At 41.3% G+C, this 27,285-nt stretch overlaps 1 protein-coding gene and 1 long non-coding RNA gene across 4 annotated transcripts in view; one reads left to right on the plus strand and one right to left on the minus strand.

Moving 5' to 3' along the window:
* Window positions 1-10,174, plus strand: part of DPY19L1 (dpy-19 like C-mannosyltransferase 1) — a 234,875-nt gene extending 224,701 nt beyond the window's left edge. For 2 of the 3 annotated variants that reach the window (XM_040432906.1, XM_040432908.1), the window contains 2 exons: window positions 3,495-3,620; window positions 9,090-10,172. In XM_040432906.1, coding sequence (XP_040288840.1) covers window positions 3,495-3,620; window positions 9,090-9,243 — 280 coding nt within the window. In that variant the 3' untranslated portion in view covers window positions 9,244-10,172. Of the gene's footprint in view, window positions 1-3,494; window positions 3,621-9,089 lie in introns of all 3 variants that reach the window. The other variant, XM_040432907.1, reaches the window with a different exon arrangement.
* LOC121001722 lies at window positions 9,944-15,749 on the minus strand. Its single transcript, XR_005779119.1, has 2 exons — window positions 15,539-15,749; window positions 9,944-10,315 (listed from the first exon to the last, which is right to left on the minus strand). It is a non-coding gene; the product is annotated as an uncharacterized LOC121001722 (long non-coding RNA).
* Between the last annotated feature and the right edge of the window lie 11,536 nt (window positions 15,750-27,285).

The raw sequence follows: 27,285 nt of genomic DNA on the forward strand, positions 1-27,285 counted from the left end.
CCTCCTACTGGTAAGTGAAAGGTCTGTGCAGCGCATTGCTTATAGCACAGACCTGTCACTTACCAGTAGGAGGAGCGCCCGGCCAGTCACAGACATCGCAGGTAAGTATAATGCTTCTAAAAATTGCTAAGTAACCATGGCAACCAGGACTGCAGTAGCGTCCTGGTTGCCATGGTTACCGATCGGAGCCCCAGCAATTAAACTTGGACTCTGATCGGAACTCTCCGCTGCCACCAATGATGGGGGGGGGGGTGATACTGGGGAGGGAGGGAGGGGGGGGCCGCACTGGCCACCAATGAGTTAAATACAGGGGGGGAGGGGGGGTCTGCCCCCTGCTGCCTGGCAGCACCTGCCAGGCAGCAGGGGGCAATCATGTACACAGTTCTCAGTATAGTCTAACTTGAAGCGTCCCCATCACCATGGGAATGCCTGTGTTAGAATATACTGTCGGATCTGAGTTTCACGATCTAACTCAAATCCGATGGTATATTCTAACATAGAGGCGTTCCCATGGTGATGGGGACGCTTCAAGTTAAAATATACCATCGGATTGGAGAAAACTCCGATCTGATGGTATATTAATAGGGGACTCCTGACTTTACATTGAAAGTCAATGGGGGACGGATCCGTTTGAAATTGCACCATATTGTGTCAACGTCAAACGGAACCTGCCCCATTGACTTGCATTGTAAGTCTGGACGGATCCGTTTGGCTCCGCACGGCCAGGCGGACACAAAAACGCAAGCTGCGTTCGGGTGTCCACCTGCTGAGCGGAACGGAGGCCAAACGGTGCCAAACTGATGCATTCTGAGCGGATCCGCATCCACTCAGAATGCATTGGGGCTGTACAGATCCGTTCGGGGCCGCTTGTGAAAGCCTTCAAACGGAGCTCACAAGCGGAACCCCGAACGCAAGTGTGAAAGTAGCCTTAAATAGCCAATTTTTAGGGTGTGATCAACAATTTTATTTATTTTTAGAATTGATTTGCAGCTAATCATTAATTTATGTACTGTATTATTTACTATGTTTTTGCGTATTTTTGCCAGTCTTCAGTAGCATTCAGTTTGTGGAGGTTTTCTTTCTTTCAGATCATGGTACTGTACATCAATAGAAATAAGTCAAAGTAACCGGAGTTCTCAATTAGAATTGTGAAAGCCAGTCAGATACTTTGACTTATTTCTCCTGATATTCAGTAGCATTCACTTTGTGTTGTTGAAGGCATCACACTCAGCCTGCCAGAATCCTGCTCTGTACTGACGAGAGGCAAGCACCCCCGAAACAGCTGTCTATGGCAGTGTTTCCCAACCAGTGTGCCTCCAGCTGTTGCAAAACTACAACTCCCAGCATGCCCGCACAGCCAAAGGCTGTCCGGGCATGCTGGGAGTTGTAGTTTTGCAACAGCTGGAGGCACGCTGGTTGGGAAACACTGGTCTATGGATGGATATTTGGCTTGACTATTTTCCCTTTTCATATTCTAAAGCTTGTTAAAAAGTACAACTGACCTTATAGGGAGCCAATTCCAGAGGGTGTTGCCGGCGAGATGGTTCTTTTTCCCTGTAAGATACCTATTTGTATATTCACTTTGGGATGAAAGAGTCTGAAGGCAATATCTGATTTGAGGACTGTTTGGACCCTTATGTGAGGTCACTTGATTGGCTAAACAGCTGCTAAATCCTGTATTTTAAAAAGGTTGGACAGGAGGGTAAGCCTTTAAGGCCCCTTTGACACGAGCGAGTTTTCCGTGTGGGTGCAATGCGTGATGTGAACGCATAGCACCTGCACTGAATCCTGACCCATTCATTTCAATGAGTCTGTGTACATGAGCAATGTTTTTCACGCATCAGTTCTACGCTGCGTGAAAATCGCAGCATGTTCTATATTCTGCGTTTTTCACGCAGCCCTGGCCCCATAGAAGTGAATGGGTCTTCAGTGAAAAACGCATTGCATCCGCAAGCAAGTGCGGGTGCGATGCGTTTTTCACTGATTGTTGCTAAGAGATGTTGTTTGCAAACCTTCAGTTTTTTATCACGCGCGTGAAAAACGCATCAAAACGCATTGCACCCGCGCGGAAAAAACTGAACGCAATCGCAGACAAAACTGACTGAACTTGCTTGCAAAATGGTACGAGTTTCACTGAACGCACTCTGAACGCATCCGGACCTAATCCGTCACACTCGTGTGAAAGAGGCCTAAGGCCTCTTTCACACGGGCGAGTATTCCGCGCGGATGCGATGTGGGAGGTGAACGCATTGCACCCGCACTGAATACCGACCCATTCATTTCTATGGGGCTGTGCACACGAGCGGTGATTTTGACGCATCACTTTTGCGTTGCGTGAAAATCGCAGCATGCTCCTCTTTGTGCGTTTTTCACGTAACGCAGGCCCCATAGAAATGAATGGGGTTGCGTGAAAATCGCAAGCAAGTGCGGATGCGGTGCGATTTTCACGCACGGTTGCTAGGAGACGATCGGGATGGAGACCCGATCATTATTATTTTCCCTTATAACATGGTTATAAGGGAAAATAATAGCATTCTGAATACAGAATGCATAGTAAAACAGCGCTGGAGGGGTTAAAAAAATAATAAAAAATCATTTAACTCACCTTAATCCACTTGCTCGCGTAGCCCGGCATCTCCGTCTGTCTCTTTTACTGTATAGGACCTGTGGTGAGCATTAACTATAGTTCAAGGACCTGGGATGACGTCACTCCGGTCATCACATGGTACGTTACATGATCTTTTACCATGGTGATTCACCATAATACTATTTACAGAACACCGATCCCAACCCCGAACTTCTGTGAAGAAGTTCGGGTTTGGGTACCAAACATGCGCAATTTTTCTCACACGAGTGCAAAACGCATTACAATGTTTTGCACTCGCGCGGAAAAATCGCGGGTGTTCCCGCAACGCACCCGCACATTTTCCCGCAACGCCCGTGTGAAAGAGGCCTAAGAGTATTCATCAGTGATCTTTTATTAAGTTGCAGAGATAAAATTGAGGATAGTTGCTGTGGATGCAAACCACAGTCACACAGATGATTCTATAATGCCTGTTGCAAAAACAGAGAAAAACACAATTTTGATGACAGATACTTTTTAAATATGACCCTGGCAGCAATGTATTGATGCAGACCTACACAACACTTTATAATTGTCCCATAATAGAGCTAGTATCATTGTGCTATGACACATTCTTTCCATTGACATTATATGATTCCTACATTTTTTTTTAAGGCTTTCATCTAGCGGGGTACGTGTCTTTTGTCCTTGGCTGCTATTGGTTATGCTAGCACAGGTGTGCTTTTGTGCACACATAGAAGTTCAGTATCTTGTAGCGTGTTCTGTATGTAGGTTCAAGGCTTTGGAAGGTTCTTCTTTTGTATGCACACTGAATGCTAATACTGTATACAGTAGAACACAACTAATAGAAATGTTAATCTCAGTATTTAACATCCCTTACCTTCCTCTCTTTACACTCATATATTTTTAGAGCACGAACAAAAATGGTTTATTCAATGTACAGTCGTAAACCTGCTAAAGAAGTAAAAAAGCTCCTGATTGATATGGGTGTACAGTATTTTATACTGGAAGATGCATGGTGCACCAGGAGGACAAAGTGAGTATGTGGGATTGTCATTGTTAAAGAGGTTGTCCCACCATAACATCTGTCCACAGGATAGGTGATAAGTATCTGACTGCTGAGACCCCAACCAGCCATGAGATAGGGTTCCCTGGAGTGATTGGAGCTACAGTCCGCATGCATGCTTCTCTATGGGGCTGACGGTGATAAGAACGCTGGTCAGTCATTTATCAGCTATCCTGTGGTGATACGTTCTTATGGTGGGACAACCTGTTTATTTTTTAAAATCTGTGAATTTTGTCACTTTGAACGGTTTACATCCAAGCGAATGTTATATTCTACTTTACATAATGTGATTGACTTAGAAAGTGACATTATAATCATACTATTTGGGATTTTCTTTTTTGCATATAACATAGATACAAAATGCTCTTTCCTCTATAAAGGACTAGTAATCTAAAATGCTCAGAAATTCTTATTATTTATGTTTATTTGCAAACCAGTATCATATACCTTATTCTTCATTAAAGGGGCTGTCTTATCTTGATAATCCATTTTTTTAATGAGCAGTCCTCTGATGAATGCAAAAGTGAAAGTAAATCCCGGCAACTGCTTAGATATGCTGAATCTTCTTCCTTTTATTTCTTTTTTTATATAAGAGGTAACAACTCGTTTCCGCACACTGCCTTTTTCAACAGGTACATTCAACATGTGTTACATAGATATATATAGACAAATCAATTACAGGTCCAAGTGACGTCATTCACCCACTAATAGGCGGGTATTCACTACCCACTAATCAATCACCTACTTTCTATTCATCAAGAGGAGCACCAGAGAGTAAAGGATACCCAGTGCCAGAGAATAAAGATCAGCGAGTCTGCTGTGTCTAAATAGAAAAAAAGAGAAAGAAAGAAACACATATCATTAGTGATACCATAAATTACAGTCTAGCAACCTCATAATCACGGTTTAAACCTCTTGGATACAATGTATCCAACGTATGTATCCAATAGGCTTCACGGCGGAGGAGGAGTTTTTTGATATCCCCTCCTCGCCTTGGTCTCATCACCTGTTCCAGGACCTGGAATCTTAACTGCAAAATTTTATGTCTGCACATATCAAAATGATAGGGTAGTGGTAATAGGAGATTTTTAGTCCTAATAGTGGACTTGTGTTTACAAATCCTGTCCCTCACTGTCTCCATTGTTTCTCCCACATACCCCAGGCCGCACGGACACTTAATCAAGTAAATCACGTTTTTCGATTCACAGGTAAAAAAAACTTTCACTTTAAATGCTTGAACTGTGCGTGGGTGGTGAAATTCAGGGCCGTCGATAATATGGGAACACTGCAGACAGTGAAGGCACGGAAAATCTAGAACTAGATGAGATGACTGATAGATTTGAGAAAATAGGATATCCTAGGTCCATACTTGATAGGACAAGATTAGATCTTTCTTCCCAAAACCCTCCTAGGATTAAACAACAGAGAGTGGCGTTCATACACAAATTCATCCGTACAATGCACATTTAGATAATGTGGTTAGGAAGTACTGGCATATTCGAACTAAAGCCTATCCGAATGTTGATGAATTTAAATGTCCACCTCTGTTTTGCAATAAGAAAAATCCAAATTTGAGGGACAAATTGGTGCATGCGGATCTAGGCAGTGGGAGGGAGACCCCTAGACAAAATGTATTGAGAACCGTGAAAAACGGAACGTTTCCGTGCCTTCACTGTCTGCAGTGTTCCCATATTATCAAAGGCCCTGAATTTCACTACCCACGCACAGGTCAAGCGTTTAAAGTGAAAGGGTGTTTTACCTGTGAATCGAAAAACGTGATTTAATTGATTAAGTGTCCGTGCGGCCTGGGGTTTGTGGGAGAAACAATGCAGACAGTGAGGGACAGGATTTGTAAACACAAGTCCACTATTACGACTAAAAATCTCCTATTACCACTACCCTATCATTTTGATAAGTGCAGACATAGAATTTCGCGGTTAAGATTCCAGGTCCTGGAACAGGTGATGAGACCAAGGAGAGGAGGGGATATCAAAAAACTCCTCCTCCGCCGTGAAGCCTATTGGATACATACGTTGGATACATTGTATCCAAGAGGTTTAAACCGTGATTATGAGGTTGCTAGACTGTAATTTATGGTATCACTAATGATATGTGTTCCTTTCTTTCTTTCTCTTTTTTTCTATTTAGACACAGCAGACTCGCTGATCTTTATTCTCTGGCACTGGGTATCCTTTACTCTCTGGTGCTCCTCTTGATGAATAGAAAGTAGGTGATTGATTGGTGGGTAGTGAATACCCGCCTATTAGTGGGTGTATGACGTCACTTGCACCTGTAATTGATTTGTCTATATATATCTATGTAACACATGTTGAATGTGCCTGTTGAAAAAGGCAGTGTGCCGAAACGCGTTGTTGTTACCTCTTATATAAAATAAGAAATAAAAAGAAGATGATTGAGCATATCAGTTGCCGGGATTTGCTTTCACTTTTGTCCTCGTGGAGTTTCACTCCTCCCCGCAGCAACGCTGACCTGTAGCAGCTAGCGCTGGCTGGATTTGTCTTTATCTCTGATTAATGCAAGTCTGTCTTCAAAACTCTTGGCAATTAGCAATTACATTTCCCCTACAGCGGCCAAAATTGTAGTCTTAGGCCTCATGCACACGACCATTGTGTGCATCCGTGTCCGTTGTTCCGTTTTCCGTGATTTTCTGCGGACCCATTGACAACTCGGAAAATGCACCGTTGTTCATCCGCGTCCGTGATCCGTGTTTCCTGTCCGTCCAAAAAATTTGTCCTGTCCTATTATTTTGACTGACAACGGTTCGCGGACCCATTCAAGTCAATGGGTCCGTGAAAAAACACGGATGCACACAAGATTGTCATCCGCGTCCGTAGGCTACTTTCGCACAAACGAATCCGCAGATCCGTCTGCATAGAGCTTTTTCAGATCTGAGTTTTCACATCATGAAAACTCAGATCCGACAGTATATTCTAACACAGAGGCATTCCCATGGTGATGGGGACGCTTCAAGTTAGAATATACTAAGAACTGTGTACATAACTGCCCCCTGCTGCCTGGCAGCACCCGATCTCTTACAGGGGGCTGTGATCCGCACAATTAACCCCTCAGGTGCCCCCCCCCCCCCGTATTAAATTCATTGGTGGCCAGTGCGGCCCCCCCCTCCCTTCCTCCCCTGTATTAAATTCATTGGTGGCCAGTGCGGCCCCCCTCCCTCCCTCGTATTAAATTCATTGGTGGCCAGTGCGGCCCCCCCCCCCCCTCCCTCCCTTGTATTTAATTCATTGGTGGCCAGTGCGGCCCCCCCCCCCCCAATTAAAATCCCCCCTCCCCCATCATTGGTGGCCAGTGCGGATTCCCAGTATTAAATGTGACCAGTGCGGCCTCCCCTCTTCCCCCCCTAATTAAAATCACCCCCCCCCCATCATTGGTGGCAGCGGAGAGTTCCGATCGGAGTCCCAGTTTAATCGCTGGGGCTCCGATCGGTTACCATGGCAACCAGGACACTACTGCAGTCCTGGCTGCCATGGTTACTTAGCAATTTTAGAAGCATTAAACTTACCTACGCTGTCTGTGACCGGCCGGGCGCTCCTCCTACTGGTAAGTGACAGGTCTGTGCGGCGCATTGCTTATAGCACAGACCTGTCACTTACCAGTAGGAGGAGCGCCCGGCCGGTCACAGACAGCGCAGGTAAGTATAATGCTTCTAAAATTGCTAAGTAACCATGACAGCCAGGACTGCAGTAGCATCCTGGTTTCCATGGTAACTGATCGGAGCCCCAGCGATTAAACTGGGACTCCGATCGGAAGTCTCCGCTGCCACCAATGATGGGGGGGGATTTTAATTAGGGGGGGAGAGGGGGCCGCACTGGCCACCAATGAATTTAATACAGGGGAGGGAGGGAGTGGGGGCCGCACTGGCCACCAATTAATTTAATACAGGGGAGGGAGGGAGGGGAGGCCGCACTGGCCACCAATGAATTTATTACAGGGGAGGGAGGGGGGCCGCACTGGCCACCAATGAATTTAATACGAGGGAGGGAGGGGGGGCCGCACTGGCCACCATTGAATTTAATACTGGGGAGGGAGGGGGGCCGCACTGGCCACCAATGAATTTATTACAGGGGAGGGAGGGGGGCCGCACTGGCCACCAATGAATTTAATACGAGGGAGGGAGGGGGGCCGCACTGGCCACCATTGAATTTAATACTGGGGAGGGAGGGGGGCCGCACTGGCCACCAATGAATTTAAAACTGGGAAGGGAGGGGTGTCTGCCCCCTGCTGCCTGGCAGCACCTGATCTCTTACAGGGGGCTATGATACGCACAATTAACCCCTCAGGTGCGGCACCTGAGGGGTTAATTGTGCGGGTCACAGCCCCCTGTAAGACATCGGGTGCTGCCAGGCAGCAGGGGGCAGTCATGTTCACAGTTCTTAGTATATTCTAACTTGAAGCGTCCCCATCACTATGGGAACGCCTCTGTGTTAGAATATACTGTCGGATCTGAGTTTTGACGATCTAACTCAAATCTGATGGTATATTCTAACATAGAGGCGTTCCCATGGTGATGGGGACGCTTCAAGTTAAAATATACCATCGGATTAGCAAAAACTCCGATCCGATGGTATATTAATAGGGACTCCTGACTTTACATTGAAAGTCAATAGGGGACGGATCCGTTTGCAATTGCACCATATTGTGTCAACGTCAAACGGTTCCGTCCCCATTGACTTGCACAGCCTGCCAGAATAACTAACGCATATGTGAAGGCAGCCTAATACAGCGCCACATACCTCTTACATCCAGTGATGTCTCCTTTGATGTAGATGTTCTCTTTCTTCATCTTCTCCATTCAGACCAGACCGCCATGATGATTTCTTTCAGCTATCTCTCATCTCTGCAGAGTTTGACAGACAGATATCTTGGTTTCCTACTTTTCCTCCCACCTTCTCAACATCCCATCATGCACCCCTAATACTGAGACAGGGCATACAGAGGACGGCGATACAGCTGAATATAGTCATGAGCGCTTCCACATTGGAAGCGCTCATCTCTCTCTGCCGCTGCCGGGCCCCCGTCAGTCTGCCCCTGTCTGATTGTAAAATGTATTTCATTCTAAGATGCTTGGACCAGCACAACACTGTGACTTATGTGTGTTAAATTCACACTGTCCAGCTCAGAAACGTAATGAATTGTGTAAATTAAATATTTTCAAATGTGTAAACTTCATCAATAAGCTTGCATTGTGCACCTTTGGCCATCATTCTATTTGTCATACAGGTGTATCTTGCATAAAAATATCAGTAACTTCATGGTTAAAACTAATGGATTGTATTTCTTATCTTTCACTGCTCTTTATTTTATTTTTTAAAGCGGATTCTGTCAGCTATTTCACCAGTTTTGGGGCTATAAATATTTTACTGTTGATGGATTATGAACTTTTTTTTTTTTTTTTTTCAGAACTGGTTGCACCATGTCAGAGATCTGGGATATAGAGAATCCTTCTAATGTTGGGAAGACTCCCTTATGTTCTATTTTGTCCAAGGAATCATTGCCTCACTTTGTCACTTTATTTCAAAACAATGTTTACAAAGTTTTAAAAGTTGGCATTTAAGTTAAAAAAAAATATATCATATCAGATAAAAACAGTTTTTAATTCTGGTATAAACCTGGTTTTACAGTTGTTTGTAGCCTGAGATTTTGTAACATACACAATGCTATGCAAATCTTTATTGCTAAGAAAATTGTTTGAAAAATGCATTACATCCTTCTGTGGAGAGCTGAAATTATTTTGTTTAGTTGCAAGTGAATGAGGAGAACAAAGACCTACAAAAACTGCCTTAAAATGCTTTCGTTTGGCAGACGTTTCTGTTACAAGACAACTTTTTCAGTCGAGCACCAAAGAGAATATGAAATTTGTATATTTATGTAATGTAGTGTGAGGTTTCAACAATATTTTATGTAGCTGTGTTTTTATTATGCTACATTTATTTTTATTTGTACTGATTCATGACTGGTGCTGTGGGAACCTGGTGTCTGCTACAGTGCCAAATGAATGAATATAAGGAGTGCAACCTTCAGGGCCAGTTTTAGAGCAGTATACCTCACATTATGAGTAAGTGGTACATGGGTGCATGCCAGATATGCCCACGTTCTGTTAAACCACACTGATCGCCACATACCGGTTTTCCTCAAGGCTACACCTTTTATAAGCTCTGTAACTTGGGACTTTGTGGGGAAAGGCTAGGTAGTACAGAATGATAGAGTTTATTTTCTTCTTGGTTTTGATATTGTGTTGTAAATTTCTCATATGCAGTATATTTTGTTTTAACTTTGACATTTCCATTTGAGTGAAGACATTGACAAAGACGAGCGCAAAGGAAACCAGTGGATGGCAAGCAATCACATTCCAAGTAATACTTGCTTGGCTCTAGTTTTCAGCAATGTCCCTCAGTGTATTTTCAGTGTTTTTGTTGTTAGATGTCATGTATTCTGTTGCTCCTGCAAGCTAAATTGTGCAGTAATAAGTTTTATGTCTTTGATTAATAAATCAACATTCTAACTTTTAGTGCTGGTCAGGTTTTTTCTAGGACATTATTCAGACTGAAGTATCTTACAACCCCTAAAGGGGTTGTCTCACTCCAGCAAATGGCATTTATCATGTAGGCCAAGTTAATACAAGGCACCTACTAATGTATTGTAATTGTCCATATTGCTGCCTTTGCTGGCTTGATTCATTTTTCCATCAGTTTATACACTGCTTGATTTCAGGGGTTATGCCCACCCTGCAATCCAGCAGCGGTGGTTGTGCTTTCACACTATAGGAAAGGGCACCAATCTCCCTGGTGGCCAGGACCTTGGGAGTGCTCATAGGTATGCATGAACAGCAGCTTCCAGCTGCAACGGTGGCCATAACCCCTGGAAACAAGCAATGTAAAATGCAATTAAAAAAAATGAATCAAGCCAACAAATGAGGCAATATGGACAATTACAATACATTAGTAAGTGCCTTGTATTTGTCTACATGATAAACAACGTTTGCCAAAGTGAGACAGCCCCTTTAAGTGTATGTTAAAAACATGCTTGATGTGGTTTCTATACTAGATTTCCTTCTATTCTTCAGGCCACATTCACAAGACCATATTTTTCTTTAATGTGGCGTCTGTTTTTAAAACGGATAGGTCACTGACCCATAGAAGTCCAGTGGGGCTATCCATTTTGTAAGGATCCATTTTTGCAGACTGAATCTCTTCATTTTATATTATGAGGGTCCCTAAGTAAAGGTATATGAAATGAGCCATTATTAATTATTACACATGTTTGTAATAATAAACTGAGTATGTGTCAATGCCAGTATATTCCCAATATATACTTATTAACTATGGTGCCTTAGATCAATCTACTTCCATATATTCTGGGACATTCATAAAGAGCATCATGGGTAATTGAGTGTTATACTAGTAATGCTGAACACTTAGGGGGGAATTTATCATGGGGAGAATATTTAAAGTCAGTTTTGCTTGAATCTGCGTTGGAGTACTTTGTGCCTTATTTATCAAATGTCTCATGTTGTTTGATAAATTTGGCTTGTCTTTAAACCTAACACTTCTGTCTAGAGAAGCTCCTCCACTTTTTATACTCCACCCTTCTCCTGGAATGAGATTTTCAACTTTTTTAAAAAGTCGCAATGATAGATCTGGGTTGAGTGGTGTAAATATGCAAAAAGTGAGTGTAAAAAGTCATAAATTTTTGTGCAACCGCTTACATTTTGCGCGAGTGCAAAAAAAAATGACAGAATTCTGGAGTGAAGGTATAATAAATCAGGGCCTTAGATTCTTGCTTTAATCTCTGAAACTGTTCATTTTCAGATCAGTTTATAAAAGAGAATATTTCCATAAAATATTCAGTGCCATTTTTGATTGTAGTTCATATGAATTTGTGCAATTATTGTAGCAGTATGTTGCATGAGCTTGAGGAGAAATGTAAGAATTGTTTTCTAACCCCTTTGTTCCCTCTGCTGTAATAGTACATCAGTTGGGCACGAGAGTTGTATGGAGTGGTAGCATCAACTGATTCCGAGCCATACCCGGCAGATGCTATTTGTGTAATACAGCCAGCAACCCACACCGTGACCAGGATCAACGATAACCTTAATTTCGGTCCTGTATAAGTAAAAATTGTAAAAAAAAATATTCAAAATGTAATTGACCTCCCCTTCCTTCTATACTTTACATATAATAATAAACAAAAAAATAGGCTTAGTGGTTATCGCTGCAACCAAAAATTTCCAAACTATTAAAATCTAAAGATGTTTTTCCCACGTGGTAAGTACAGTAATGGAAAATAATGTGAGATTTGCTATTTTTGGTCACCATGCCCCTCTCAAAAAATTGAATAAAAAAAGTTATAAAAAAATTAATATATACTCCAAAATGGTACCAATAATAATTAAAGCTCGCCCTTCAAAAAACAAGCCCTCACACAATTCACAATTTTTGAAGTTGTAATTATGAAGTAAAGACAAAGTACAACTTTGCTTTATTATTTTTCTGTACATAAAACGAAGATAAACCTATCATATGCTGATGTGTATAAGCCAGGGGCACCAGATTAAAGACATCCAAATTTTACAATACGCAGTCACCTTGGTCTTACATAGCGTCACCAACTGTTAGATCATCTGACTTCATGTGATATCACAGTGACAGCCTAGGTTCATAATCTGTGGTATGCCTCAGGGTTGCATCATCTGTGGCCCAGGTGCCAAATGCTGCCCTCTATACCATTCTGTGAAGCCTCCCCCTCCCCCCATCTAGTAACAGACATGTATTACATCTATTTTTCATGTATTCTCCTATTAGATGTGTAACTGGACATTTAGTATATACAGGTGAAACTCGAAAAATTTGAATATCGTGCAAAGTTAATTTATTTCAGTAATGCAACTTAAAAGGTGACACTAATATATGAGATAGACTCATTACATGCAAAGCGAGATATTTCAAGCCTTTGTTTGTTATAATTTGGATGATTATGGCTTATAGCTTATAAAACCCCAAAGTCACAATTTTGAGGTCCCCTTTGCTCAGGGGGTATGAATTAATTAGCTGACTAGAGTGTGACACTTTGAGCCTAGAATATTGAACCTTTTCACAAAACACTAATTTTAAGCTGCATTACTGAAATAAATGGACTTTTGCACGATATTCAAATTTTTCGAGTTTCACCTGTATACCATGTGTTCAATATGCCATAAACACAGTATTTTAGTTGGTCATAGCCTTTTAAGTTTTATTTTCATCCCTTGGGGTTGATTCATTCTGACAGTGTAGCCCCCAACCAGAAAAGGTTGTGAACCCTTCCCGTAGAGAATAGGTGCTCATGCTTCTTTTAAGATGCAGCGCAGCATATGATCCTGACCTTGGGAGATACTTTGACGCAACTGTTTTAGTAAGGGGTACTTTGCTTAGTAATTTTATGAAACACTGGTTAGGAAGATGACAACATAGAAGCCGTGTTGACTTGCATTAGAATTACTATCCGCATAATATACGGTATTGCACACAGATGACATTTTATGCACGGTATTACTTTACAATGACAGTATCATTTAAACTATCATTTTTTTACAAACCGGATTCCAAAAAAGTTGGGACACTAAACAAATTGTGAATAAAAACTGAATGCAATGATGTGGAGATGGCAAATGTCAATATTTTATTTGTAATAGAACGTAGATGATAGATCAAACGTTTAATCCGAGTAAATGTATCATTTTAATGGAAAAATACGTTGATTCCAATTTTCACGGTGTCAACAAATCCCCAAAAAGTTGGGACAAGTAGCAATAAGAGGCTGGAAAAAGTAAATTTGAGCATAACGAAGAGCTGGAAGACCAATTAACACTAATTAGGTCAATTTGGCAACATGATTGGGTATAAAAAGAGCTTCTCAGAGTGGCAGTGTCTCTCAGAAGCCAAGATGGGTAGAGGATCACCAATTCCCACAATGTTGCGAAGAAAGATAGTGGAGCAATATCAGAAAGGTGTTACCCAGCGAAAAATTGCAAAGACTTTGCATCTATCATCATCAACTGTGCATAACATCATCCGAAGATTCAGAGAATCTGGAACAATCTCTGTGCGTAAGGGTCAAGGCCGTAAAACCATACTGGATGCCCGTGATCTCCGGGCCCTTAAAAGACACTGCACCACAAACAGGAATGCTACTGTAAAGGAAATCACAGAATGGGCTCAGGAATACTTCCAGAAACCATTGTCAGTGAACACAATCCACCGTGCCATCCACCGTTGCCAGCTGAAACTCTACAGTGCAAAGAAGAAGCCATTTCTAAGCAAGATCCACAAGCTCAGGCTTTTTCACTGGGCCAGGGATCATTTAAAATGGAGTGTGGCAAAATGGAAGACTGTTCTGTGGTCAGACGAGTCACGATTCGAAGTTCTTTTTGGAAATCTGGGACGCCATGTCATCCGGACCAAAGAGGACAAGGACAACCCAAGTTGTTATCAACGCTCAGTTCAGAAGCCTGCATCTCTGATGGTACGGGGTTGCATGAGTGCGTGTGGCATGGGCAGCTTGCATGTCTGGAAAGGCACCATCAATGCAGAAAAATATATTCAGGTTCTAGAACAACATATGCTCCCATCCAGACGTCATCTCTTTCAGGGAAGACCCTGCATTTTTCAACAAGATAATGCCAGACCACATTCTGCATCAATCACAACATCATGGCTGCATAGGAGAAGGATCCGGGTACTGAAATGGCCAGTCTGCAGTCCTAATCTTTCACCTATAGAGAACATTTGCCACATCATAAAGAGGAAGGTGCAACAAAGAAGGCCCAAGACGATTGAACAGTTAGAGGCCTGTATTAGACAAGAATGGGAGAGCATTCCTATTTCTAAACTTGAGAAACTGGTCTCCTCGGTCCCCAGACGTCTGTTGAGTGTTGTAAGAAGAAGGGGAGATGCCACACAGTGGTGAAAATGGCCTTGTCCCAACTTTTTGGGGATTTATTGACACCATGAAATTCTGATTCAACATATTTTTCCCTTAAAATGGTACATTTTCTCAGTTTAAACTTTTGTTCCGTGATTTATGTTCTATTCTGAATAAAATATTAGAAGTTGGCACCTCCAGATCATTGCATTCAGTTTTTATTCACGATTTGTATAGTGTCCCAACTTTTTTGGAATCCGGTTTGTAATTCTAATATGGCGATTTAAATAAAGAGTAAAAAATTGCCTTTTTTCTACTTTTCCCTTGGAGATATTATTCTCTTTTATAACAATATTTTAGTGAGGTTTCAGTTGCTGTTTTGCTTTGGGTCTAGAGGCACTTCTTTATTATGTTTCCTACATGTGGAATGCATAATAGAGACATTTTTGACGCCTGGAGTTGAGATGCATAGGAATTTTGACCCAAAACGCAACTGAAGTTTCCACTAATTTCAGACTTTGTGGTAAAGAATGCTGTAAGGGGATTGTGGAGAGCAGTTCTCTTATAGAAGAAATACAGACCTAATGCAGAACAGGATTTTTAGTCACCAAAAAAAGTAAGGAAATAAAACTTGTAATTTTATACATTTAAACCTCTGCTCTTTCTACTTAGGAGTCATGTATATGGTCCTATTTACTGACTAGCGTTCTATGCTTTCTCATGCAGAGTTTGCTGTCAGTCACTGAGTAGGACTACCCTTTTGTTTGTTTTTTGCAGTGTTCTGTCCGCATCTTTTGTGTCCCCACTTAAATGAATGGGTCCTCATCCAATCCACCAAAAATGCGGATCGAATATGGACAAAAAATATTACAGTGTGACTGGAGCTTAAAAGGGGTTGTCTCACTTCAGCAAATTTCATTTATCAAGTAGATAGAGTTAATACAAGAAACTTACCAATGTATTGTTATTTTCCATTTTGCCTCCTTTGCTGGCTGGATTCATTTTTCCATCACATTATACACTGCTGGTATCCAGGGGTTATAACCACCCTGCAATCCATCAGCGGTGGCCGTGCTTACACACTACACAAGATAGCGCCAGCCTCTCTAGTCTCCAGAACTGCTATCGTTGTTGAATTGCAGGGTGGTCATAACCCCTGGATACAAGCAGTGTATAATGTCATAGAAAAATGAATCCAGCCAGCAAAGGAGGCAATATGGACAATCACAATACATTAGTAAGTAGCTTGTATTAACGTTACATGATAAATGCCATTTGTTGAAGTGAGACGACCCCTTTAGGCCTCATGCACACGACAGTATTTTTTTGCGGTCCGCAAAAAGCTGTTCCGTGATCCGTTTTTGTTTCCGTGTGTCTTCCTTGATTTTTGGAGGATCACCAGACATGAAAAGTGAAAAAAAAATCTCAGTCAAGTTTGCCTTGCAAATGATAGGGATATAACGGACGCGGATGACAATCTTGTGTGCCTCCGTGTTTTTTCACGGACCCATTGACTTGAATGGGTCCGCGAACCGTTGTCCGTGAAAAAAATAGGACAGGTCATATTTATTTTTTGACGAACTGGAAACACGGATAACGGACGCGGATGACAAACGGTGCATTATCCGAGTTTTCAACTGACCCATTGAAAGTCAATGGGTCCGCAGAAAATCACGGAATACGAAACAACGGACACGGAACACCACAACGGTAGTGTGCATGAGGCCTTAAGCATAGAAAGAGCAGAGGTTTAAATGAGCAAATTACAGCTTTTACTTTATATTTTCCCATAAAACTATGCATTAATAAGCTCAACCTCTCCTGCTCCATAACTTGCTGCCTGCAGTTTGAACTGCATTTTCATAGTGACAGGTTCCCTGCTGCTGGACTGCTTCCAGGGAGTAATTAAAGTATATTAGAAAATAAAGTAATGTAAAGTTAGCAAATTACAAAATAAAAAAGTATGATTTAATATGCTACATTATTAACACTTGCTAATACACATTTCACGTAAATTGCTCCAAATCCTGTGTATGCCATCAAAGTATTCTTTGTCCCTTTTCATATCAAAATGTATGCAGATACCGAATGGTATGATTTTCCATTGTACAGTTTTTTTTGCTGTATGCTTTAAGAACTCGAATGTAGTAGGCCTTTTTATACAATACATCACGCAGTTTTTTAAAGACAAGAAGACCTCCTAGGGTAATGTTGAGATTGGTACCTTTTTATTGTTGAGACAGTTATAGGATTTCCATATGTAGTCAAGCAGAGATCTGCTGCAATGCAGCATGAACCCATCTCTACACAATATCACTGCAGTTATTATGCAAGCTGAATTTAAATTCAAGACAATGTACTGCAGGTTAAGAAATTATTAGGGTCCCATGAGGTTCTGAAAGTGGCTACCTATCTTTTACTTCAGAATTCCCTTATAGGGTATTTGAAGTGGTTTTTAAGGCCTTAAGATATTGTGTATATTCATGTAAAACCCACTGTGTTTTTGGTTGGACTGTTAAACAATCTAATGTCTGTTAGCTCCTGACTTTCCTTCAACAGATGAAGGAGTGTGCGAACTGAGGGGGACATTTATCAAGACCAGCCTTTTTTTTCGATGGTCTTGATTCTCACTGCATTGCCGGAGAATGCAACAAAGTTATGTAGAAAGGTTTATTGTTCTCATTAAAGGGGTTCTCCAGGAATTAAGAAAATGAAAATACTTAAATATAACTCTATTAGAAATATTTTCCTAAATACCTTTTATTAGTTATAATGGCTCTTTATGTCTGGGGAGCAATCATCAGGAGAAATAAAATGGCCGCTGTCCTATTAGTACACACAAAACCTGTCCAAATTACACAGCAGGAGAAGTTACTTCACAACACTGAGGAAAAGAGCTGCCTCATCCTCCTCTCTGCTCTGCTTGTCAGGGATTATGGTCCTGAATACAGATAATAAAATGAATCTCTAGGAATGGAGTTCATGGGGAGACATGAAATATAGAGCGGAGGGTGGGGGTAATGTCCTGTCCGTCCTCACTGTACTTCATGTCTCCCCATGGACTCCATTTCCACACAGATTCAGCTGAAGATCTTATCAGCTGTATTGAGGACCATAAACCCTGACAAGCAGAGAGGATGATGAGGCAGCTCTTTACATCAGTGCTCTGAAGTAACTTATTCAGCTGTGTTATTAGGACAAGTTTTGTGTGCACTAATAGGACGGCGGCCATTTTATTTCTCCTTATGATTGCTCCTCAGACATAAAGAGCCATCATAACTAATGTAAGGTACTTGGGAATATATTCATAATAAAGTAATATTTAAGTATTTTAATTTTCTTAATTCCCGGAGAACCCCTTTAAGAGAAATAAAATAAGAGTTATGCATATCTGATGCCTTTTTAATAGCCAACAAAAGTAGAAGTTATGATGTTACATAGTGATCTTTCAAGACAATCCATGTCCCTTCCTCAAATCTGAAACAGCAATACCTACAGATGTAGTAGAGTTAACCCTCATGATTTATGAGACGTGTTATCTAAACTAAATGCTTTAAGCAAACACCTTTAATTGCTTTTTAATGGCTTTTGTCTCAAGATAACGCGATGAGTTAAGAAATTTAAGGTAAGAGCTTGAGTGCTAACCCTGCTACATCTGTATATTCAAAAAGAACAGAGAAATGGTGTAATGAATGGACATTTGAAAAAAACAACAACAAAAAAGCTTAAGAATGAGTCCTTAATTTGCTTACAGATGAGCAGTGTGAAAGTTTTATGGTCTCTAAATTGATGTTAGCACTGAGACCTGGTGCCCCCACTATCCCCACTTTAGATCTTGTAGTGTGCCATAAATCCTTAGGACAAATTCAGTGCAGTTTTCAATGTGTCAAACAGTGTCATAAATTTATATTAGAAAATTCTTCTGTCTCTTTGAGATGTGAAATTGCCTTTTAATATGACTACTTTTCATGTGTCCTGGGTTACAAAAATGCTTAGCCACAGGAAAGTGTACATTTTTTCTCGTTAATTGTGTGACGATGGGACCTCATACTTGCTTTCAGTTTCTGTCCTATTTCTCCAACATAGAGCCCCCCATTAGGACATATAGTGCTGATAATCAGGCATTCAACATTGGCTGTAGAAAACGTGAATGTCCCAGGGATCTTATAGTCCTGTTGTGTGTTGGGAATCCGGATCTTGTCTGTTGTCATTACAGAGGAACAGGTTTTGCATTTCCTTACATTGCAGGGATAGGTTAGTTTCTGTGTGGTACATGGAAATGTACTCCTGATCAGAACAATTCTCAGATTTGGAGGTTGTCGGTGACATAGCAAGGGTGTGGGAAAATTATTTTTAGCTGATCATACTTATGTAGGACATGATATGTTTTTTTTTGCAGTTTTCCTCAGTACCTCTAGTTATGGGTTGAAGGTCACAGCCAGGAGGTACACAGTCGTTCTCTTCTTAAGCTTAATAAATGTCCCCCTGATTTAGTTTTTTTGCACGCTCCTTTTGTTCTTCCAGGAGATTAAGCTAGTTTCACATGCGTGACAGCTATTTCAGCAGGTTGTTCCATTAGAGAACAGCCTCAAGTAATTATCCGGATCTAGCACTGGCGGATGCTCGCCAGCTCCATTAAATGTAATGAGTCCAATGAGAGAAGATCCAGCAGCAGTCCGGCAAAAATGCTGAGAATTAGCCGGACTGAAACTACCGCACTCTGTGATTTATGTCCAGCCGATTCCTGGCATTCTCTGCCCGAACTGGCGGCCAGATCACAATGCTGCAGATGTGAAAGTAGCCTAAGCCAGAGGTGTTTGTTAGTGGCATTCTCCGCTCTCCCACTGAAACACATATATACAGACCGAAACAAGAGTGTATGTGGGGAGTTGTTAGAGAGTTTGACGAGCGTTTAGCCAGCCACTTTTGAAGATGTATGGGTCTCTTTAGACAATTTTGTTAAATTTATTCTTTATTAGAACAAAACACTTTACTCTTTTTTGTAATGGGCATAGGTTGATGACCTTTCCATTGTGACAGTTTCTTATAAAGTTACAATTACTGTATAAATGTTCAAAATGAACAGATGTTTAGCTAGAGTACATTTGATTTTTATACATAGCCTTGAAACTGTACCGCAATATCTGTTGTAATTCAATACAAAAGGGCAGAATAATGTGACTAAATGGATTAGTGTACAAAACAAATGTCATAATAAAATACAATGTACAATAGCATATCCTCATATATTGATGATGCTGCTTATGATAAAAGTAAATCTTTGTCCGGGCACATTACTTTTGTAAGAAGGTCTCTAACTTAAAATCAGTGGTAAAATATTGAATTATTCTTTTATACTTGGGTTTTTTACACTTTATACTTTTATATTTACAGAATTAGCTATTCCAGCTCCCTTACAAGTTATCATCTTTAATTTTCAGATTAATTTATCTGATTTGATGTTTACCTGAATTTTAATCACTGCTTTGCTTGGAAGATTAGCTATTTGGAATTCTTGGAAAAGTAGTTGACATTCCCTTATGGGAACTACTTTTTTTTTACAGCTGGTGTGTCCTATTGTGTCACTTTGACAGACACAAGAAATGCAATTTTTTTTTTAAACCATGTGACTCAAAATGGGTTCTATCTGATGTTTTGCTGTTTTCCTTCTTATTGTTGGCTCTGTTTAAGAGCAACTGTTTCATTTTTTTCCCCATAAATGAATAGTGAATATTAGAATTTTTTTATATATCTCATCAGAGAAAGATGCTTTCTTCTCATCTTATCAGGTTCCTGTCCTGCTCACACACTCCCTCCCCATTTATCTCAACCCACTGCTCATATCCATCTGCAGTGAATACAGGCTGCCTGCTCACTGAAGGATAAGGTTACTTAGAAGTCTATGGAGACAGAAGGATAAGGGAGTTGTCACTGCAGATAGGCAGAGGCAAAGAGACTGGCCGATATAATGCTGCTCACTTTGTAAGTGATTTCCTGTGTAATTTATAGTGGTTCCCTAGGGAAAAACAAACTAAAAATATTGAAAGAAAAGATGTTAATATAAATATACCCCTAAATGCCTTTAATTATTTATAATGGCTCATTTTGTCGACAGGGCAATCAGTGGAGTAATTAAAATGGCCCCTGTCAGATTCCTAGACATGGAATCCATCCTAATGACACTGGAGGACGCCTGAGTCGGAATACAGAGCAGGAGCTGTATGGAAGTTTGTATCTGCCTGTATCAGCCCTGTAAAGCACTATATACGTATTATGTACAGATCACAGCTGTGTGTTTGTTGGAGCTCACTTTGTACTTTACAAGCTGGAATGTGGGACTAGACATTGCTGTGGGGGAGGTGACTAGCTGAAGTGTTTGCTAATGATACACCTCTCCCACAGCAGTGTGTGTGTCTGGTCCCTCATTCTAGTTTGTGAGGGAGAGGTAAACTCCATTCAGACTGAAAAAGATGAGAGATTGACTCAGCTGTGATCTGTACATTATATAGAATCTTCCATACTTCTCCTGTTCTGTGCTCCTCATTCTGACTCGGGGCCTCCTCCAAAGTCATTTGGACGGATTCCACTTCCAGGAATTTGACAACAGCAATTTTAATAGCTTCACTGATTACCCTTAGACATAATGAGCCATGATAAATAGAGGCATTTAGGAGTTTGTTTATATTAACATGTTTTTTTCAATATTTTATGTTTGCTGGAGAACCCCTTTACCTGCTGCATTTACATCTAAACTACTCAGTACTGCTATATGCTATCCTAGGTAGCAGATTATCCTGTTTTTCCATGTCCTTTTATCCATATCCTGATGAGCAACCAGTCCCCACCCAGTAGCTCTGACAAAAACTAAGAATTAGGGCTCATGCACACAGCCGTATGCCCTCCGAGACATACGGTCCGTGAGAGGGCAATATGTCCCGGAGCGGCATACATCGTGCACACGGGCGCGCACAGCATAATAGGTTACTATGATACTGTGCGCATCGGGCCGCCTGCGGGGACTACTGTCCTGCACTCATATGATCATATGAGTGCAGGACAATAGTCCCGCGGGCGGCCCGATGCCCACAGTATCCTAGTAACCTATGATGCTGTGCGCTCCCGTTCGCACGATGTATGCCGCTCCTGGACATTCTGCCCGCCCACGGACCGTATGTCTTGGAGGGCATACGGTCATGTATATGAGCCCTTACAGATGGATTTCAGAGGGAAAAGCTGATAAACAATGCCAGATACAAGTCATATAATAATCAGAATGTGTGTTATTCCTTGTGTATACACACGGCAGGTAATTTAGAAAAATTACCTGAAACAAAAGTTACAGATTAAGGGAACATTCTTCAGCATACACCTACTATTAAAGGTCAAAACCTTGAAGTAATCCTAAAAGAAATTTCCACCAAACTTATACTTACCTGTTCCCAGTCAATGTGGAGGTCTACACATTTCGCCTGCTGCCTGAGATACTCTGATCCCAAACCGTTGTCATGAGCCATCCAGGAACCTCTATATAAAATATCTGTTAATGTACACAGAGAATTACTTCCTGTCCACCTTCAGAGGCAGGTCATATCATCCGTTGACTAGGACATACATAAGTTAGGAGACTGCATTTAAGACTATGTACACCTTCTCGGGCAATTTTTTTTTATAATTGCATTTTACTCACTTTGGGCTAAAAATCTTTTTTTTTCAAGTGGTCTCTATTAAAAATATTCTGCCATTCTGACACAAAGGGTTAACTCCTCTCACACAGGACGTGAGAAACAATTTTTTCTGTGTTTACTTGAGATTATTTTGAATGAAAACAATTTTTTGTTTCAAGACACGTACTATCAGTAGTGCTGTGGGACCGCGATGGGCTCGAATGCCGCACCGCCATACGCAAATGCTAACATGTCATGGTTTGAGGAAAAACATATTTACAATAATGAATTGTTTAAACTCCATTGTATTTTTTGGCGAAGATTCGTCGATGACGTGTTTTGCATGTGGCGGGGCGGCATTCGATCCCTTCGTGACTTCTCAGATTATTTAAATTCTGTATGGCCTGAACTCCAATTTACGCTGCACTATGACATCCATAAGATTAATTTTTTGGACACCCTTGTGATTAAAGGTGAGAATGGAGCAGTGGAGACTGACTTATATATTAAGAGTACTGACAGGAATTCTCTCCTTCATTACTCGAGTAATCACCCTCCTACAGTCAAAAAAGCACTGCCCCATTCTCAGTTTCAGAGGGTCCGTAGGATTGTTTCTGGAGCAGGGGTTAAGGAAAACCGCTTAAAAGAAATGTCAGCAAGATTTGTAAGTCGAGGCTATCCCACTTCACTGCTGAATAGTGAGATGAATAAGGTTACCTCTTTGGCTTCTACAATGGAAAAAAAGCCACATATACCATTTGTTGCTAAATATCACCCATGGGTTAACAAGTGCAGGCTCATTTTCAATCGACATTGGAACATCTTGTCCAGGGCATATCCCTCTGTGGAGTCCTCCTTTAATTTATTATAAGCGCAATAAAAATATTTGCGACATGGTGGTACGGGCTGACGTGGGCAGCAGTCAAATTGAAAAGCGACAATAGACTTTGTCTACCCCAAGAAAGGGTACATTTCCCTGCTTGGGATGTATACACTGTTCGAGTGTGATTAGAGGGGAATTTTTTTCACACCCCCACACAGGAAAGCAATTTCCTGTTAAGGGGTTCTTCACATGTAACAGTAATTTTATAGTGTATCTATTGAAATGTCCGTGTGGACTCCTATATATAGGAGAGACTTCTATGCGGATGAAAGATCGCTTCTCTAAACACAAGTCTACAATACGAAAAAAGAATTTGCTCTTACCAATCCCCTACCACTTTGATCGCTGCAACCACAATATCGCACAATTGCGCTTCCAGATCATTGAATATGTGCCGCAACCACGCAGAGGGGGTGACAGTATTAAAATGTTAAAAAAGCGTGAAGCCTACTGGATTCACACACTGCAGACACTTGAACCCAGGGGATTGAATCGGGAGTATGATCTCAATAGCTTCCTGTAATCTCCAAATCCATTGCTCATATATTGTTATAATTATTTGTCTTTTTCTTTATCTTTTCAGAAAACGTGATGAACCCCCAACCGCATCATCTGACTTTGGTTCAATTCTTGGAGAGTTCCACACATGATAAAGTAATGTTGTCTTGATTGATGCTGCTGCAGTTGGGCTGTTCTTTCACGTGTTTCTGTTTCTTTTGTTAATTGTATCACTATGGTGACCTGATGTCACTTCCGCCCTGGCGGTCTATTTAAATTGTGTATGTGGTACTGTGTATATGCCGTATCTGTTTGAGAAAGACTCGGATTGTGAGCCGAAACGCACGTCACAGAATTGTACCTTATATGTGACGAATAAAGCCTAAGTTCGCAAGAAGATACAGTGAGTGCTGGTCTTTCCTTCTAATATATACGGGATTGTTATCTCGGACGCGTGCACCATGCCTCTACAACAGAGTGTCGGCTGAATACACCTGATTACAAAGGGTTAACTGTCTAGCTGTACTGTTACTTTTTTCAGGTCATCTAATAAATCTTATCTCTGAATTACTAAAAGTTGATAAATACTTATTTAAGCCACATTCTTATCAGTAAGATAAGATTTTAGCTATAATGAGTGCTTAGGAGGTCAGAGACAAGCAGCTGTCAGCTGAGCTGCCTGACAGGAAACAGTAAAAATACAGAGCCTGATACTTCAGAATCTCAAGGCTATAGAGAGAAAGGTGCTCAGCATTTTTAATAAAGACCAATTGAAAAAATGATTTTTAGCTCAAAATGAATATCATGCAATAATTAAAAAAATGCTCCCATAGCATTTAAGCACCTGGGGGACAATGTCCATAGATGGCCACACTGTTGGGACTAGGTAAATCTGACTTTAAGGCAATAGTGGGTACCTTTACCCTAGGGTCACTATAAAGGACTTTTCATATTTTCCATTTAGGAAAAATCTTCAAAAACTACTCACATTTTACGGAGTTGTCTCCCCTCCTCTTTTCAGTGCTTTCCCGATGGTCGATAAGCTCCCTTTCAGAGCTGAAGAGAGCAATGCCTCTTGGTTTGACTAATGGCACAGGCAAGAGGTGCTGGCATAATGTATTCCCACCGCTTACCTGTGCATGCGCGCGCCCAAAGCTGCTAGTTGCTTATAGCAATCTGTATTAGAAATGGAACTAGATCCTGGACATGTAATACTTTGTTTCTTTAAATATCTTGAAGCTGCATTTTCTTTTCTTGAACAGCTCTAAGTCTAGTGCCAATGCCTGGAGCTGTTTAAGACCGCATATACGATGAGGAAGGGAGCTACTGCGCATGTGTGACTATGCTCTCTTCAGTGCTTTAATGTGTAGTGAGCAGACACAGCCACCGCTGCTGGATTGCAGCAGTGCCTGTAACTGCTGACAACTAGCGCTCTATAAGGGACTACAAAAGGAAACATAGTAAGGAGAAGAGGCACTATTGAAACAAAGAATATATTAGTAAGTGGTTAATTATAACGTTATATTCAACATAAATATCAATGTTGGACCTGAGACAATCCCTTTAAATATCTCAACTTACTGTACTCTATTTTAGAGTTCTCTTATTGCATAGTGTTTGGGAGGGGGAGGACAATTACATCACTAAGTGTATTAAAAGGAAATATATCGTATTTCTCGCTTTATAAGATGTACATGATGATAAGATGCACCTAGGTTTTAGAATAGGAAATTAAGGAAAAAAAATATTTTAAACCAAATGGTGTGCTTTTGGTGGCTTTTGAACTAAGGAGGGCCTGTGGATGACACACTGTTATGGGGGATCTGTGGATGACACACTGTTATGGGGGATCTGTGGATGATGCTGTTATAGGGGGATCTGTGGATGACGCGCTGTTATAGGGGGATCTGTGGATGACACACTGTTATGGGGGGGATCTGTGAATGACTCACTATTATGGGGGGACCTGTGGATTATACGCTGTTATGGGGGGTATGTGGATGGCACACTTATGGGGGGGGATTTGTGGATGATGCACTATTATGGTGGGATCTGTGGATAACGCACTGTTATGGGGCGATGTGTGAATGATGCACTTTTATGTGGGGATCTGCAGATGACACTCTTATGGGGGAAACTACAGCTGATGAGGATCTGCCCCCATTACATTGGGCCCCGGTCAGAGCAGCCATCATATGTAAAGTCTATTCAGTTCAGCCCCTAGCAGTGGTGCTGCTTTGCTAAACTACTGATCATCACTAAGCTGTAAGCAGCGGGCAGGCCAGCAGCGCACGTCACTCACTCAGTTACATGCTCCGGCTCTGCCCACTTCATTAATTGAAGTGGGCGGGCGTGAGTGACTTTTGCTGCCAGCCTGCCCCCTGCTTTCATAGTGAGTACTGCTTGCAGATTAGTGATTAGTTTAGGAAAGCGGCACGAGTGCAGCAGCAGTTGCCATCCCCTAAACCCCCTCTCCCCCAAGATGGAGCTTCTGACCGGCACCTGAGGGCAGTACCATCAGTACTGCCCTGATAGCTTTCGTGTCTATAAAATGTCACTGGCACATCTCAGGCCGCTATGCCTATGCAGCACAGCATGCGATGTGCCGGCCATGTAATATTACTCTATTTGCTTTATAAGACACACTGGCATTTTCCCCCCAGTTTTGGGGGAGAAAAATTACATCTTATAAAGCTGAAAATACGGTATCTCTTCTTGTAATTGTATTGCGAAGTATATATTGGTTCTATGAGATTTCTCATGTATCACTAATAGGGTAGATGACATCGGGAAAAATATTTAAAATACAACACTGTCAAATAAAACCAGCTTGAAATCTGATTCTCAGAAGTGTCTTTTTATATACTTGTATTGTACAATGTGTCAACATAATCCCTTCAAAGAACATCCAGGCAAAATTCATCCTGAGCTATACCTACTAGAAAAGCAAATCCACTGTGACAGATAATGGGAGGAAATTATCAAAGGATGTTTGGAAGTTTTCTGCTATGCAAAAGCTGTAAATTTTTGCACAAGTGGCATTTCACAAAAAGTTGTAACATTTTTTTTTATTTCAGAATGCTCACATTACTCTTGAAAAAATTTGGATGGGCTTAATGGGAAATACGTGGCCCACTACAGCCTGACTCATTTAAAGAAGAACTACCACAAAAATGTTTATTCTCTCACCTGCTAGAAAGGTACGTGATGTATTCTGTAGTGAAGGCAATCCTCTTACCAGTGTCTGTATTCATGAGTTATCCCCTCCCTTCTGCTTCTTGGCTGTGCCATGTAACCAGCAATCAGACTTTCCGAATAACACAGCATTTATGTGGGGACAGGAAGTCCGTTTTTCTGTGTATTCCTATGGGATCCTCAATGTCAGTCTCATAGGGATGAATAGAGAAGTAACTGACTTCCTGTCCTCACAGCTAAACATTACAAATACAGGTATTGATAAGAATTATGGTCCATTCACACGTCCACAATTTTTCCTCGGATCCGGATGCTATGTGCTGACCGCATCCAAATTTCCGAACCCGCAATTCTGTACCCGAAAAAAATTGAATATGTCCCATTCTTGTCCGTACTTGCGGACAAAAAAAAGGCATTTTCTATTATAGTGCCGGCGATGTGCAGTCCGCAAATTGCG

This window comes from Bufo bufo, chromosome 5, assembly GCF_905171765.1.
Source record: "Bufo bufo chromosome 5, aBufBuf1.1, whole genome shotgun sequence".
Lineage (NCBI taxonomy): Eukaryota > Metazoa > Chordata > Amphibia > Anura > Bufonidae > Bufo > Bufo bufo.